Source organism: Oryx dammah, unplaced genomic scaffold (genome assembly GCF_014754425.2).
Source record: "Oryx dammah isolate SB20612 unplaced genomic scaffold, SCBI_Odam_1.1 HiC_scaffold_19, whole genome shotgun sequence".
Lineage (NCBI taxonomy): Eukaryota > Metazoa > Chordata > Mammalia > Artiodactyla > Bovidae > Oryx > Oryx dammah.
This window is the reverse complement of record NW_024070203.1, coordinates 65,389,452-65,403,215: the sequence shown is the minus strand read 5'-3', so window position 1 is coordinate 65,403,215 and position 13,764 is coordinate 65,389,452. Positions and strand designations below refer to the sequence as shown.

The 13,764-nt window shown below is 43.0% G+C and overlaps 1 protein-coding gene across 1 annotated transcript; it reads right to left on the bottom strand.

Annotated features, from left to right (window-relative positions):
- Positions 1 to 893: 893 nt before the first annotated feature.
- Positions 894 to 2,574, bottom strand: LOC120878906 (elongation factor 1-alpha 1-like). The gene has a single exon (XM_040261814.1). It carries the CDS (start codon positions 2,506 to 2,508, stop codon positions 1,120 to 1,122), a length of 1,389 nt encoding a protein of 462 aa, XP_040117748.1. The 5' UTR covers positions 2,509 to 2,574; the 3' UTR covers positions 894 to 1,119.
- Positions 2,575 to 13,764: the final 11,190 nt, after the last annotated feature.

The window sequence follows — 13,764 nt, the reverse complement described above, 5'->3', positions numbered from 1 at the left end:
TGCAGAAAGCTTACATGGCTCAGTCCCAGATTCCAGAAGACCTCTGGCTGGTGTAGGAAGTCCTCTGCCCTATGGCTGGAAGGACATATGGCTAACAAAATCTTAATTCCTTTACAATCTCTCATTTCTTGTTTCCTCGAACTACCCACCCTGCACCACCCGCAAACAGGTGAGCAGCAGTGGGTGCAGTTGAGAGACTCTGGAGAGGCTATTCCCCAGTGCGTCTTGAAAGCTCCACTATCCTCTGCCCTCTAGTAGCTGTTGCCCAAGCAATTTGGGGTTCTTCTGTCCTTAATCTTTGTGCCAAGTATCATGCCAATGAAAACTGTGAGCACAGGTCAGGTATTTAGCAGATTTTCTGACAGGTTATGAAGGGGATTCCTCAGCACATTTTTCCCACTGCTTTTTCATCCTGTCCTTCAGCTCCTCTCTCCTGGGACTTGAGCCCAGACAAAACCCATGGTGCCTGGTTTTAGGACCTAATGTAGCTCAAGCTCATTGTAAAAAAAATCAGTGAGAGACTCAGCAATAGGTAGGAGGTAGCTTTGTTCAGATTCAGAGAGAAGCACACTCCGAGAGCGTGGGCCATCACAGAGGGTGAGTGCGGTGGCCGTGGAATGTGGTGTGGTTAGTTTTTGCGGCCTGGATAATGTCATATGCTAATGAGTGGGAGGATCATTCCAACAATTGGGGAACCACCCACTCCTCAGTCTTCTGACAGTGCCTTGGAACTGTCCTGGCTCCTTTGGGTGTGTCAGTTAACTTGCAGATTGAGGATCAAGGATTAGTTGAATTTGACTTGTCATCTTGGACCCATTTGATTTTTTTTTTTTTTTCTCATTAAACTTTTTTTAATGGGTCTCAAATTCTGTGACAGATTTTTGGTCAAGTTGTTTTCATTAAAAAGTACTGATTTTAAAAACTAATAACTTAAACTGCCACACACAAAACATATGGTCCACAAAAACATTCTCCTTTCCTTCTGAAGGTTTTACGATGCATTGTTATCATTAACCAGTCTTTTACTATTAAACTTAAATGGCCAATTGAGACAAACAGTTCTGAGACCGTTCTTCCACCACTGATTAAGACTGGGGTGGCAGGTATTGGGGATAATATTCATTTAGCCTTCTGAGCTTTCTGGGCAGACTTGGTGACCTTGCCAGCTCCAGCTGCCTTCTTGTCCACTGCTTTGATGACACCCACAGCGACTGTCTGTCTCATGTCACGCACAGCAAAACGGCCCAGGGGAGGATAATCAGAGAAGCTCTCGACACACATAGGCTTGCCAGGAACCATATCAATGATGGCAGCGTCACCAGATTTCAAGAATTTAGGGCCATCTTCCAGCTTTTTCCCAGAACGACGATCAATCTTCTCCTTCAGCTCAGCAAACTTGCAAGCAATGTGAGCTGTGTGACAATCCAGCACAGGTGCATATCCAGCACTGATCTGGCCTGGATGGTTCAAAATAATCACCTGAGCTGTGAAGCCAGCAGCTTCCATGGGTGGATCATTTTTGCTGTCACCAGCCACATTGCCACGATGGACATCTTTGACAGACACGTTCTTGACATTGAAGCCCACGTTGTCCCTAGGAAGGGCTTCACTCAGTGCTTCATGGTGCATTTCTACAGACTTCACCTCAGTTGTTACATTGACTGGAGCAAAGGTGACCTCCATGCCAGGTTTGAGAACACCAGTCTCCACACGACCCACAGGGACAGTACCAATACCACCAATTTTATAGACATCCTGGAGAGGCAAACGCAAGGGTTTCTCAGTTGGGCGAGTTGGTGGCAGGATGCAATCCATAGCTTCAAGCAGGGTGGTTCCACTGGCATTGCCGTCCTTACGGGTGACTTTCCATCCCTTGAACCATGGCATATTAGCACTTGGCTCCAGCATGTTGTCACCATTCCAGCCAGAAATTGGCACAAATGCTACTGTGTCGGGGTTGTAGCCAATTTTCTTAATGTAGGTGCTGACTTCCTTAACAATTTCCTCGTATCTCTTCTGGCTATAAGGTGGCTCAGTGGAATCCATTTTGTTAACGCCAACAATTAGTTGTTTCACACCCAGGGTATAAGCCAGAAGGGCATGCTCACGGGTCTGCCCGTTCTTGGAGATACCGGCTTCAAATTCACCAACACCAGCAGCAACAATCAGGACAGCACAGTCAGCCTGGGATGTGCCTGTAATCATGTTTTTGATGAAGTCTCTGTGTCCTGGGGCATCAATGATGGTAACATAGTACTTGCTGGTCTCAAATTTCCACAGGGAGATATCAATGGTGATACCACGCTCACGTTCAGCTTTCAGTTTGTCCAAGACCCAGGCATATTTGAAGGAGCCCTTTCCCATCTCGGCAGCCTCCTTCTCGAACTTTTCAATTGTTCTCTTGTCAATCCCGCCACATTTGTAGATCAGATGGCCAGTCGTGGTAGACTTCCCTGAATCTACGTGCCCAATGACAACGATGTTGATGTGGGTCTTCTCCTTTCCCATTTTGGCTTAGGTTTAACGGTGGTTTTCACGACACCTGTGTCCTGGCGGCAAACCCGTTGCGAAAAGGGACCCATTTGATTTTAATTGGTTTATGTTATGCCCTCGGGCTATGTCATTCTTTCAAAAGTTGTGCGGTGCCCCCTTCCCTCCTATTTCATGCCCTTCTCCTGAGCCCGGTCCTGGCCCACAATGTTGCCTTTACAATGTTCTGGAGGGACAGCCAGAAAATAGCTGGCCCTTGGGAGAGAAATGCTATATAATTCCAATCTCTCTAGATAGTCAGGCCTTCATCTTTCATGTTTCCTACAACATATACAACAATAGCATCTCTCAGTGAACCCACTAGGGAGGGTGACAGGGACACAATGCCTACTACAAGTTCATCTGCTGGTGGCATCCCTTCAAGGGCAGTTGGCCTTCCAGGGATAATGTTTGCCAGTTTGGAGTCAGCCCCACAGGCCGTTTGGGGCCAAGCTCTTACTGTCCTTCTCCTAAAGTTACAAACATATCCCCTGGATCAAATCTCCATTCCACTTCTCTGGAACATCTGGTTTGTTGTCTCTTATCAATTTGTTCTTAAGACGCTTACAAACTCCTACAACAAGGACTTTGACCCCTTGTAGCAACATCCTCCACCTCACCTACTATTAAAATACTCTTATTTCCCCTAATAGGGTTTCCCTGGTGTCTCAGAGGTTAAAGCGTCTGACCGCAATGCAGGAGACCTGGGTTCAATCCCTGGGTTGGGAAGATCCCCTGGAGAAGGAAATGGCAACCCACTCCAGTGTTCTTGCCCGGGGAATCTCATGGATGGAGGAGCCTGGTGGGATACAGTCCATGGGGTTGCAAATAGTCAGACACGGCTGAGCGACTTCACTTCACTTTCAATGCCCCTAACAGGACCAGATAACCCACTCCTTTGTCATTACTTCTCTGTTACCTAAAGTGGGTCTATGACAATGAAACATTTGCCACTGGAAACACCCTAAACTGCTCTTATGGAGGACTAGGGGAAGAAATAAGCCACTTACATTCCCTCAGAGCAATAAGAGGATAAGGCTTATGGCTATCACCCAGGATCTCAGTCACAGGGCACAGGCTTGGATTTCTTTACATCATGGTATCTATTCCAATCAGCAGTGGACAAACCAGCAGAGTTAAGATTACAACCCCTTAATCCTACCTAGCACTTGTCATGCTGAAGACCTTGGGGATGCCCAACTCCAGTCCGGGGGGCCCAGGAGGTCAACCTGCCTAGGGTTCTGGTCCTCGGGAGGTTGTCATGCCTCAGCCTGCCTGAGGATCTGCACCCTGACCCGGGAACACCAGGCTCTCAGGTTGCAACAGTACTGGGTAGGATAAGCTGCAGAAAGACTCACCTCTAAGGAAGTCCACCATGGAAACAGAAGGAAGCCTATGACTTGTGGGACTGCCTGGTCTCAGCAATAACTCAGGAGCCAAATGAGAACCCTATTGCCTTTCTGGAAAGGCTAAAAGAGGCCCTCCAAAAGTTTACCAATCTGGACTTAGACACTTACGAGCAACAGGAGATTTTAAAGGACAAATTCCTGTCCCAATGTGCATTAGACATCAAGATAAAGTCACAACACCTCCAGAAGTAGGACCCTGCTGACTCTTTAGATGAGATGGTCCAGACAGCCACCAATACCTTTTATAGAAGAGAACAGGAAAGGGAGGCCAAGGCCCAGAAAAGGGAGAAAAGGAAACAGACAAGGCATGCCCAGATGCTGGCCATCCCCAGGGAAGCCCTATGGTAAACCCTGAGTCCTTAAAAGACAAGGCAAGAGACAAATGCCTAAGATAGGCGGGACATTGGGCCAAAGAGTGACCAAAACATGACAAATCTCCTAAACCAGCTTGCTACAAATGTCATCAACTGGGACATTGGGCAGCACTCTGCCTTCAGGACTCAAGAGCCTCAAGGTCAAGCACCAAGCCTTCCATCATGATGATTCAACATGACTGAAGTGACCTACTCTAGCCAGTCCACCTGTCACAGATAACCATCATGGGGGTAGAGCCAAGGGTGCAACTGGATGTGGCAGGTAGGTCCGAGAATTCTTGGTTGACACAGAGGCTACCTACTCTGTCCTGACCTCCTACGCTGGAGCCTTCTCCTCCCAAACCTGTACCATTTTGGGTGGTACAGGAAAAACAATTACAAAAAGTTTTACCTGAACACTTCTTTATTGCTGGGATGGAAAAATATTTTCCCACCAGTTTCTGGTGGTCTCTGAGTGTCCTACTCCCTTATTGGGAAGAGATCTTTCCCTGCCTTTGAAATGTTGCAACTATTGCTGTCCTGATAGAAGATGCTTTAAAACTCTGTCTTGAGGCAAACTAACTACTTTTACCAGCTACCAAGTGAAACAACTCCTGAATGAGAGAGGCCATTTATGGATGTCTGATCAAAGAATCCTCAGATATCAAGTAGTGCTGATGGAAAATCCAAGCCTGACTATCCCCTTGTTAGGTTCTTAACCCAGTTACCCTCCTGCCTACCCTGAGGGCTATCTCCCCTTTCACTCTTGCCCATAAACTTTGGACAATTAGGCAAAATCCCGAGAAGGATTGTCAGAAGGTCCTCTGACCAATTCTGTGAAAATCTGGTACACTGATGGAGCAGCTTTGTTTAGATGCAAACAAGAAGAGTTGGATATGCAATAGTCTCCAATTTTGAGACCATAGAGGCTAAACTTTTGCACCAGGTACCTCAGCCCAATTAGCTGAGCTCATAGCCCTGATTTGGGTCTTAGAGCTGGGAAAAGGAAAAAGAGTAGCCATTTACACTGACTCCAAGTGTGCCTTTCTGGTGCTACATGCACATGCTGCTATTTGAAAAGAAGAGGCCACTTGACACCCCAAGGGTATCCAGTCATATATGATGATCATATCCTTAGGCTCTTGTAGGCAGTACATCTGCCTGCCAAGGTTTCACTATCCCATTGTAAAGGACACCAAAAAGGGAGCAGGAAGTGGCACGAGGGAATCCAAGCAGCTGATCAGGCAGCTAAGAGAGCAGCATAAAGAACTATGATCTAATAGGGGTTGCCACCTTAGTACCACAGACTAATTTACCAGAAGTGAAGTGAACTGAAGTTGCTCAGTCGTGTCCGACTCTTTGCGACCTGGTGGACTATAGCCCACCAGTCTCCTCTGTCCATGGGATTCTCCAGACAAGAATACTGGAGTGGGTTACCATTTCCTTCTCCAGGGGAATCTTCCAGACCCAGGGATCAAACCCAGGTCTCCCGCATTGCAGGCTGACACTTTAACCTCTGAGCTACCAGGGAAGCCCATAATTTACCAGAAACTCCTTCATATACTGAAAGTGAGACTCTTAAAGCTAAAAGTGAGGGCTTTCAAGATCATATGGGGTGGTTCAACAAGGAGGGACTCCTTTCTCTGCCTGGGAACCTCCAATGGAAGTTGGTTAACTCCTTACATGCCATCACTTGTTTAGGGGAAAAGGCCCTCCAAAGACTACTAGAAAGGTCCTTCAGAGGAACAGGCCTCCAAACGACTAAAAAGCAAGTGGTCTCCTCTTGTCCCACTTGCCAATTAAACAACCCCCAAGGAGCTCAGAGACCCCAGTTGGCCCAGCCTGTCCAATGGCATGAGACCTACACAGGAGAGGGCTGGCAGATGGACTTCACCCAGATGCCAGTTTCTCAAGGATATAAATACCTATTAGTCATGATAGATCCGTTCACATGATAGATTGAAGGCTTTCCCAACCCAGACTGAGAAGGCTGAGGAGGTGGTAAAAAAAAAAACACTGCTCAGTGAGATCATTCTGAGATTTGCTCTGCCCAGGTCATTACAAAGAGACAATGAAACATCATTCACTTCTAAAGTCACCAAAGAGGTCTCTAAAACATTGGACATTATTTATATCTATTGTGTCTGGAGGCTTCAATCTTCAGGAAAAGTAGAAAAAGCCAACCAATTCTTAAAATCAGTGATAAAAAAGGTAACCCAGGAGACCTCCTTGGGATGGAAGGAAGCTTTACCAATAGCTCTCCTCCACACTCATACTGCCCCTAAGGAACAGGTTGGTCTTAGTCCTTATGAGATGTTATATGGAAACCCTTTTGTTTATATCAATGACCTCTTCCTAGATCCAGAGGCTCTGACCCTCCAGTCTTATACCATGGCCATTGGGCAATTCCAATAGGATACACACTTGTGGGGCGTCAACTAGGACCCAAAAGATTCTAAAGAGTTACCACTATGTGCTCCAGGGAACCAAGTCCTAATTAAAGTCTGGAAAGATGGTACCCAAAGGCTCAACTCCAGCCCACATGGAAGGGCCCCTACCCTGTAATACTTTCTACCCCCACAGCAGTCAAGGTACCAGGACACGACTCCTGGATTCACTACTCACAAGTCAAGCCATGGAAGAAAACAGAAAAAGACACTCCATACACCTGTGAGCCCCTGGGAGATCTTAGATACTTATTCAGGACTGCAAATGAGTGTCATTCTAATGAACATTCCCAAAATTAAGTTTCTGGGGATAAAATTTCTCAGGACAGCTCTAAAAAGCCAACACAGTTTGGGTGGGGTTGTAATCCAAAATAGAAAGGAGATAGATCTCCCGATCCCTGAACAAGGAGGGACTTGAGCCATCTTGAATGAGATGTGTTGTTTCTGGGTAAATACCTCCAGCTAAGTTAAAGAAAGTCTCACAGTCCTCAAGAAAAATATTCAGATCCTACTGGATCTCAGAGAATGAGCTGGAGAGTTCTCAGGGTGACTATAATCTCTCTTTGTGGGATCCTTCTGGCGAGGGGAAATTTGGAGTGGGCTAATGCCCCTACTAATCCCTGTCATCACCATAGTGATGCTGTTTATGGTTGTATGTATCCTGTATTATCAATTGTCTAAGCCTTTTTGTCTCTGCTGAGATCAACAAGCTATAACATCCAGTGCCAGTTCAACACGTATATATAAAACTACAGCTGACCCCAGAAACTATCACTCACCCTCAGATAGACACCAATATAAGGACTCTGAGGCTTGAGACTAGCAAGAATGGGAAGTCCAGTGCCCTTTGCCATCACAGTTCAGCAGGAAGTAGCCAGAGAGACCTCAGCGCCCCTATTCCCAAAGAATTGGGCCTCCCATCTCTTGAGAGGGGAATGTTAGGTAGGTAGAATAGGAAAAACGAGTCCAGAATGGCAGTGGCTAAAAGACAAAGGAGGGAAAAGCCCATGAAAATAGAACAAAGGAAGGTCTGAGGACCTGAGTGAGAACCTCAGGTAAAACAAACAGCCCTCTTGGCTAGTCTAATTTACATAAGGCAGGCTCACAGGAAGGAGAAAAAACATATAAAAATAAGAGCCAAAATTGAGCCAGGGGGTAGGGGTGGATGGGCTTCTCTTCTCTTTTTGTCTTTTGTGTTGGCCTGCTCTCATGCCTTGAGAATGTATTTTCGCATTACTTGCCAAATAAAACTGAGCTGTAACATGGAGCTGTAACACTGGTCACTTCAAATTTTTGCTGCAGTGAGACACAACTAAGGAAATTACACACTCCCCTGACAATTACATTATTTTTTAACTACAAATTGTGTTGTTTTTTTTTTTTACTATCACAGAATAATTTTAAAAAGAGTAGGTTCCCCAAACACTGAATTTTATTTCACTGATTAATTCATTAAAGTATATTATGTCTTTTATATATTTGGGAGGAACAGAGATCTATTAAAATCATAAATATATCAGTTATTCATGACATAGATTGAATACTTATTCTATAAGAATGTCTGCTAGTTAGTATTAGAAACATGCTTTCACTTTATCAATGTCATTAAATCAGTCCAAGTTAACTAGCAAAAAACCACTTCATGCAATCACAGTGCTGAATTCAATATGGTCAGATGTATTATTTGGAAAAATAAGTAAATATATGAATAAAAAAGTAGGTTTCAAAATACCAGATTAAACCTCCTCTCTTCAGTGTTGTAAGAGTTTGGAATTCAAAACTATAAATTAATCAGTAAGAAAATATAGATATATTCCCTATCAAATAAGAAAGTAGAGTGCCTAAGCATGACATTCTATCTTGCACCTGATAGGCAATCAAAAAATATCAGTTGAAGAAATGAATGATGATTAAAACATATTGCATTTAAAATAGTTACCAAATAACTGAGTAATCAAAAAATCATCTTCCAGAGATGTCAGAATTCCTGGAATTATAAATGCAAGATTAAAATGACAGGAGAGAAAATCCCCATGCTGCTGACAAGTCAGTAAAAGGAAATTCCCTCATCTCTAGTCATTTTAAGGTTATTTTTAATTTTACTAAGTTTCACCTTTCATAAAATTTAGTGGAAGCATTATACATTGCCTTGGGACATTCTATCTGAAACTCTATTCCAGTATTTTTAGTTACACTGTAAAAACACTCTGTGTTAGTTTTATGAAGTTCTTATTTCTCTATTGAGGAATGAAGGTAAAATCATACCACATGCCTCCCTCACAAAATCATATGATATATTATATTTGAAAAGTTATGATCAACCTGGATAGCATATTCAAAAGCAGAGATATTACTTTGTCAACAAAGGTCTGTATAGTCAAGGCTATGGTTTTTCCAGTGGTCATATATGGATGTGAGGGTTGGACTGTGAACAAAGCTGAGCGCCGAAGAATTGATGCTTTTGAACTGTGGTGTTGGAGAAGACTCCTGAAAGTCCCTTGGACTGCAAGGAGATCCAACCAGTCCATTCTAAAGGAGATCAGTCCTGGATGTTCTTTGGAAAGAATGATGCTAAAGCTGAGACTCCAGTACTTTGGCCATCTCATGCGAAGAGTTGACTCATTGGAAAAGACTCTGATTCCGGGAGGGATTGAGGGCAGGAGGAAAAGGGGACAACAGAGGATGAGATGGCTGGATGGCATCACCAACTCTATGGACGTGATGAGTTTGAGTGAACTCCGGGAGATGGTGATGGACAGGGAGGCCTGGCGTGCTACTATGATTCATGGGGTCGCAAAGAGTCGGACACAACTGAGCGACTGAACTCAACTGAACTGAAGCTTATGTTGGACATTATCAAAAACACCTATAATAAGACTCACATGTGTATGTAATATATTTGCAAAATATACAAACATTTACACAAATTATTAAAAGATAATATAATCATTGTACTATATAATGCTTTAAAATGCACACAGTATATAGCTTTGTTTAAAATTTTAATTACTCAAAAGTTAAATTAGAAAATAGAAAAGTTATATATTTTTATTATAAATTAATAATTTAGAATATTTGTTTTAAAGAGATACAGTGATGTATGTGAAAGACATTTTAAAATTTTTTCTTTAGACTTATCTCTTTTCTTTTTTATATTATACTGACTTCTTTATTAAATAATTTTTTAAATACCATTTTGTCAGAGTTAGAACTAAACATGTATTTCTTAAGTTGCTATTTGATATTATGCTATATGCTAGACATGGTTTGGTTAAATTAGGCTCTAAAATGCCTTGAACTTGAAGGGATTTATTGATTCTCAAATATGTTCATAGATGTAATCTGAAACTCCAACGTGCCACTCTATTTCATGTGACCAGGAACACTATGGGACAGAACTTACACCCAGGTCATAAGCAAGATTTAGATATATGCACATTTATCCAAGGAATGGGGGTTAATTTTTGGCATTGAAACTTACAGAATAATAAAAAAAGACAGTGAAATAAAGTTACATAAATGAGGGGGTATTCTAGCTTTTAGACAAGCCCAAACCTCAGGGACTAGATACTGTAAGAGAAGAGACAGGTGAGCAGCATGATCACTTGAGTAAAAGAATGCCAAAGGCAGTGGGTATCAGTGAGTAGCATCTCTGATAATTTGTGGGCTAAGTGCCCCTCAACCAGAAATTCCTAAAATTGATCTGGATGTGATTCCACAGAGCCTTTTGAAAAGGCTTGGGAAACGCATCCAAGATCTGTCTACTTGAGGAGCAAAACAAGAAGGTTTATTCATCAGCTTCCATCCTCCCATCAGTCAGGGCTGGTCACTGCCACACTCCTCCCATTTATACCTGCTTGAGTATGTCCGGCGGGGGCAGCAGAGCCTAGAGGAGCTATCCCATGTTGAAGGTCAGGAAGGGCAGCGGTGAGGAGATACCCTTCATCCAACATAAGGAGTAGCGGCTGCGCTTTGCAGGAGCAGCTGTGAAGAGATACCCCATGCCCAAGGTAAGAGAAACCCAAGTAGGATGGTAGGTGTTGCAAGAGGGCATCAGAGGGCAGACACACTGAAACCATACTCATAGAAAACTAATCACTCTAATCACACTAGGACCACAGCCTTGTCTAACTCAATGAAACTAAGCCACGCCCACGGGGCACCCCAAGACGGGAAGGTCATGGTGAAGAGGTCTGACAGAATGTGGTCCACTGGAGAAGGGAATGGCAAACCACTTCAGTATTCTTGCCTTGAGAACCCCACAAACAGTATGAAAAGGCAAAATGATAGGATACCGAAAGAGGAAATCCCCAGGTCAGTAGGTGCCCAATATGCTACTGGAGGTCAGTGGAGAATAACTCCAGAAAGAATGAAGGGATGGAGCCAAAGCAAAAACAATACCCAGTTGTGGATGTGACTGGTGAGAGAAGCAAGATCTGATGCTGTAAACAGCAATATTGCATAGGAACCTGGAATGTCAGGTCCATGAATCAAGGCAAATTGGAAGTGGTCAAACAAGAGATGGCAAGGGTAAACATCAACATTCTAGGAATCAGCGAACTAAAATGGACTGGAATGGGTGAATTTAACTCAGATGACCATTATATCTACTACTGCGGGCAGGAATCCCTCAGAAGAAATGGAGTAGCCAACATGGTCAACAAAAGAGTCTGAAATGCAGTACTTGGATGCAATCTCAAAAATGACAGAATGATCTCTGTTCGTTTCCAAGGCAAACCATTCAATGTCACAGTAATCCAAGTCTATGTCTCAACCAGTAACACTGAAGAAGCTGAAGTTGAATGGTTCTATGAAGACCTATAAGACCTTTTAGAATTAACACCCCAAAAGATGTCCTTTTCATTATAGGGGACTGGAATGCAAAAGTAGGAAGTCAAGAAACACCTGGAGTAACAGGCAAATTTGGCCTTGGAATGCAGAAAGAAGCAGGGAAAAGACTAATAGAGTTTTGCCAAGAAAATGCACTGGTCATAGTAAACACCCTCTTCCAACAACACCAGAGAATACTCTACACATGGACATCACCAGACGGTCAACACTGAAATCAGATTGATTATATTCTTTGCAGCCAAAGATGGAGAAGCTCTATACAGTCAGCAAAAATGACCAGGAGCTGACTGTGGCTCAGATCATGAACTCTTTATTACCAATTCAGACTTAAATTGAAGAAAGTAGGGAAAACTGCTAGACCATTCAGGTATGACCTAAATCAAATCTCTTATGATTAAACAGTGGAAGTGAGAAATAGATTTAAGGGCCTAGATCTTATAGATAGAATGCCTGATGAACTATGGAATAAGGTTCGTGACATTGTACAGGATACAAGGATCAAGACCATCACCATGGAAAAGAAATGCAAAAAAGCAAAATGGCTGTCTGTGGAGGCCTTACAAATACCTGTGAAAAGAAGAGAAGTGAAAAACAAAAGACAAAAGGAAAAATATAAGCATCTGAATGCACAGTTCCAAAGAATAGCAAGGAGAGATAAGAAAGCCTTCCTCAGTAATCATTGCAAAGAAATAGAGGAAAACAACAGAATGGGAAAGACGAGAGATCTCTTCAAGAAAATCAGAGATACCAAGGAAACATTTCATGCAAAGATGGGCTCAATAAAGGACAGAAATGCTATGGACCTAACAGAAGCAGAAGATATTAAAAAGAGGTGGCAAGAATACACAGAAGAACTGTACTAAAAAGATCTTCACGACCCAGATAATCACGATGGTGTCATCACTCATCTAGAGCCAGACATCCTGGAATGTGAAGGCAAGTGGGCCTTAGAAAGCATCACTACAAACAAAGCTAGAGGAGGTGATGGAATTCCAGTTGAGCTATTTCAAATCCTGAAAGATGATGCTGTGAAAGTGCTGCCCTCATATTCCAGCAAATTTGGAAAACTCAACAGTGGCCACAGGACTGGAAAAGGTCAGTTTTCATTCCAATCCCAAAGAAAGGCAATGCCAAAGAATGCTCAAACTACCACACAATTGCACTCATCTCACATGATAGTAAAGTAATGCTCAAAATTCTTCAAGCCAGGCTTCAGCAATACGTGAACCATGAACTTCCTGATGTTCAAGCTGGTTTTAGAAAAGGCAGAGGAACCAAAGATCAAATTGCCTACATCTGCTGGATCATGGAAAAAGCAAGAGAGTTCCAGAAAAAACATCTATTTCTGCTTTATTGACTATGCCAAAGCCTTTGACTGTGTGGCTCACAAGAAACTGTGGAAGTTTCTGAAAGAGGGAATACCAGACCACCTGACCTGCCTCTTGAGAAACCTATATGCAGGTCAGGAAGCAACAGTTAGAACTGGACATGGAACAACAGACTGGTTCCAAATAGGAACAGGAGTACATCAAGGCTGTATATTGTCACCCTGCTTATTTAACTTCTATGCAGAGTAGATCATGAGAAATGCTGGACTGGAAGAAACACAAGCTGTAATCAAGATTTCTGGGAGAAATATCAATAACCTCAGATATGCAGATGACACCACCCTTATGGCAGAAAGTGAAGAGGAACTAAAAAGCCTCTTGATGAAATTGAAAGTGGAGAATGAAAAAGTTGGCTGAAAGCTCAACATTCAGAAAACGAATATCATGGCATCTGGTCCCATGACTTCATGGGAAATAGATAGGGAAACTGTGGAAACAGTGTCAGACTTTATTTTGGGGGACTCCAAAATTGCTGCAGCTGATTGTGATTGCAGCTATCAAATTAAAAGACGCTTAGTCCTTGGAAGAAAAGTTATGACCAACCTAGATAGCATATTCTAAAGCAGAGACATTACTTTACTGACTAAGTTCCGTCTAGTCAAGGCTATGGTTTTTCCTGTGGTCACGTATGGATGTGAGAGTTGGACTGTGAAGATGGCTGAGCACTGAAGAATTGATGCTTTTGAACTGTGGTGTTGGAGAAGACTCTTGAGAGTCCCTTGGACTGCAAGGAGATCCAACCAATCCATTCTGAAGGAGATCAGCCCTGGGATTTCTTTGGAAGGTA

Bases quoted from the DNA above. Each gene is read 5' to 3' on its own strand.
- LOC120878906 (XM_040261814.1), bottom strand. From the start codon at position 2,508: ATGGGAAAGGAGAAGACCCACATCAACATCGTTGTCATTGGGCACGTA.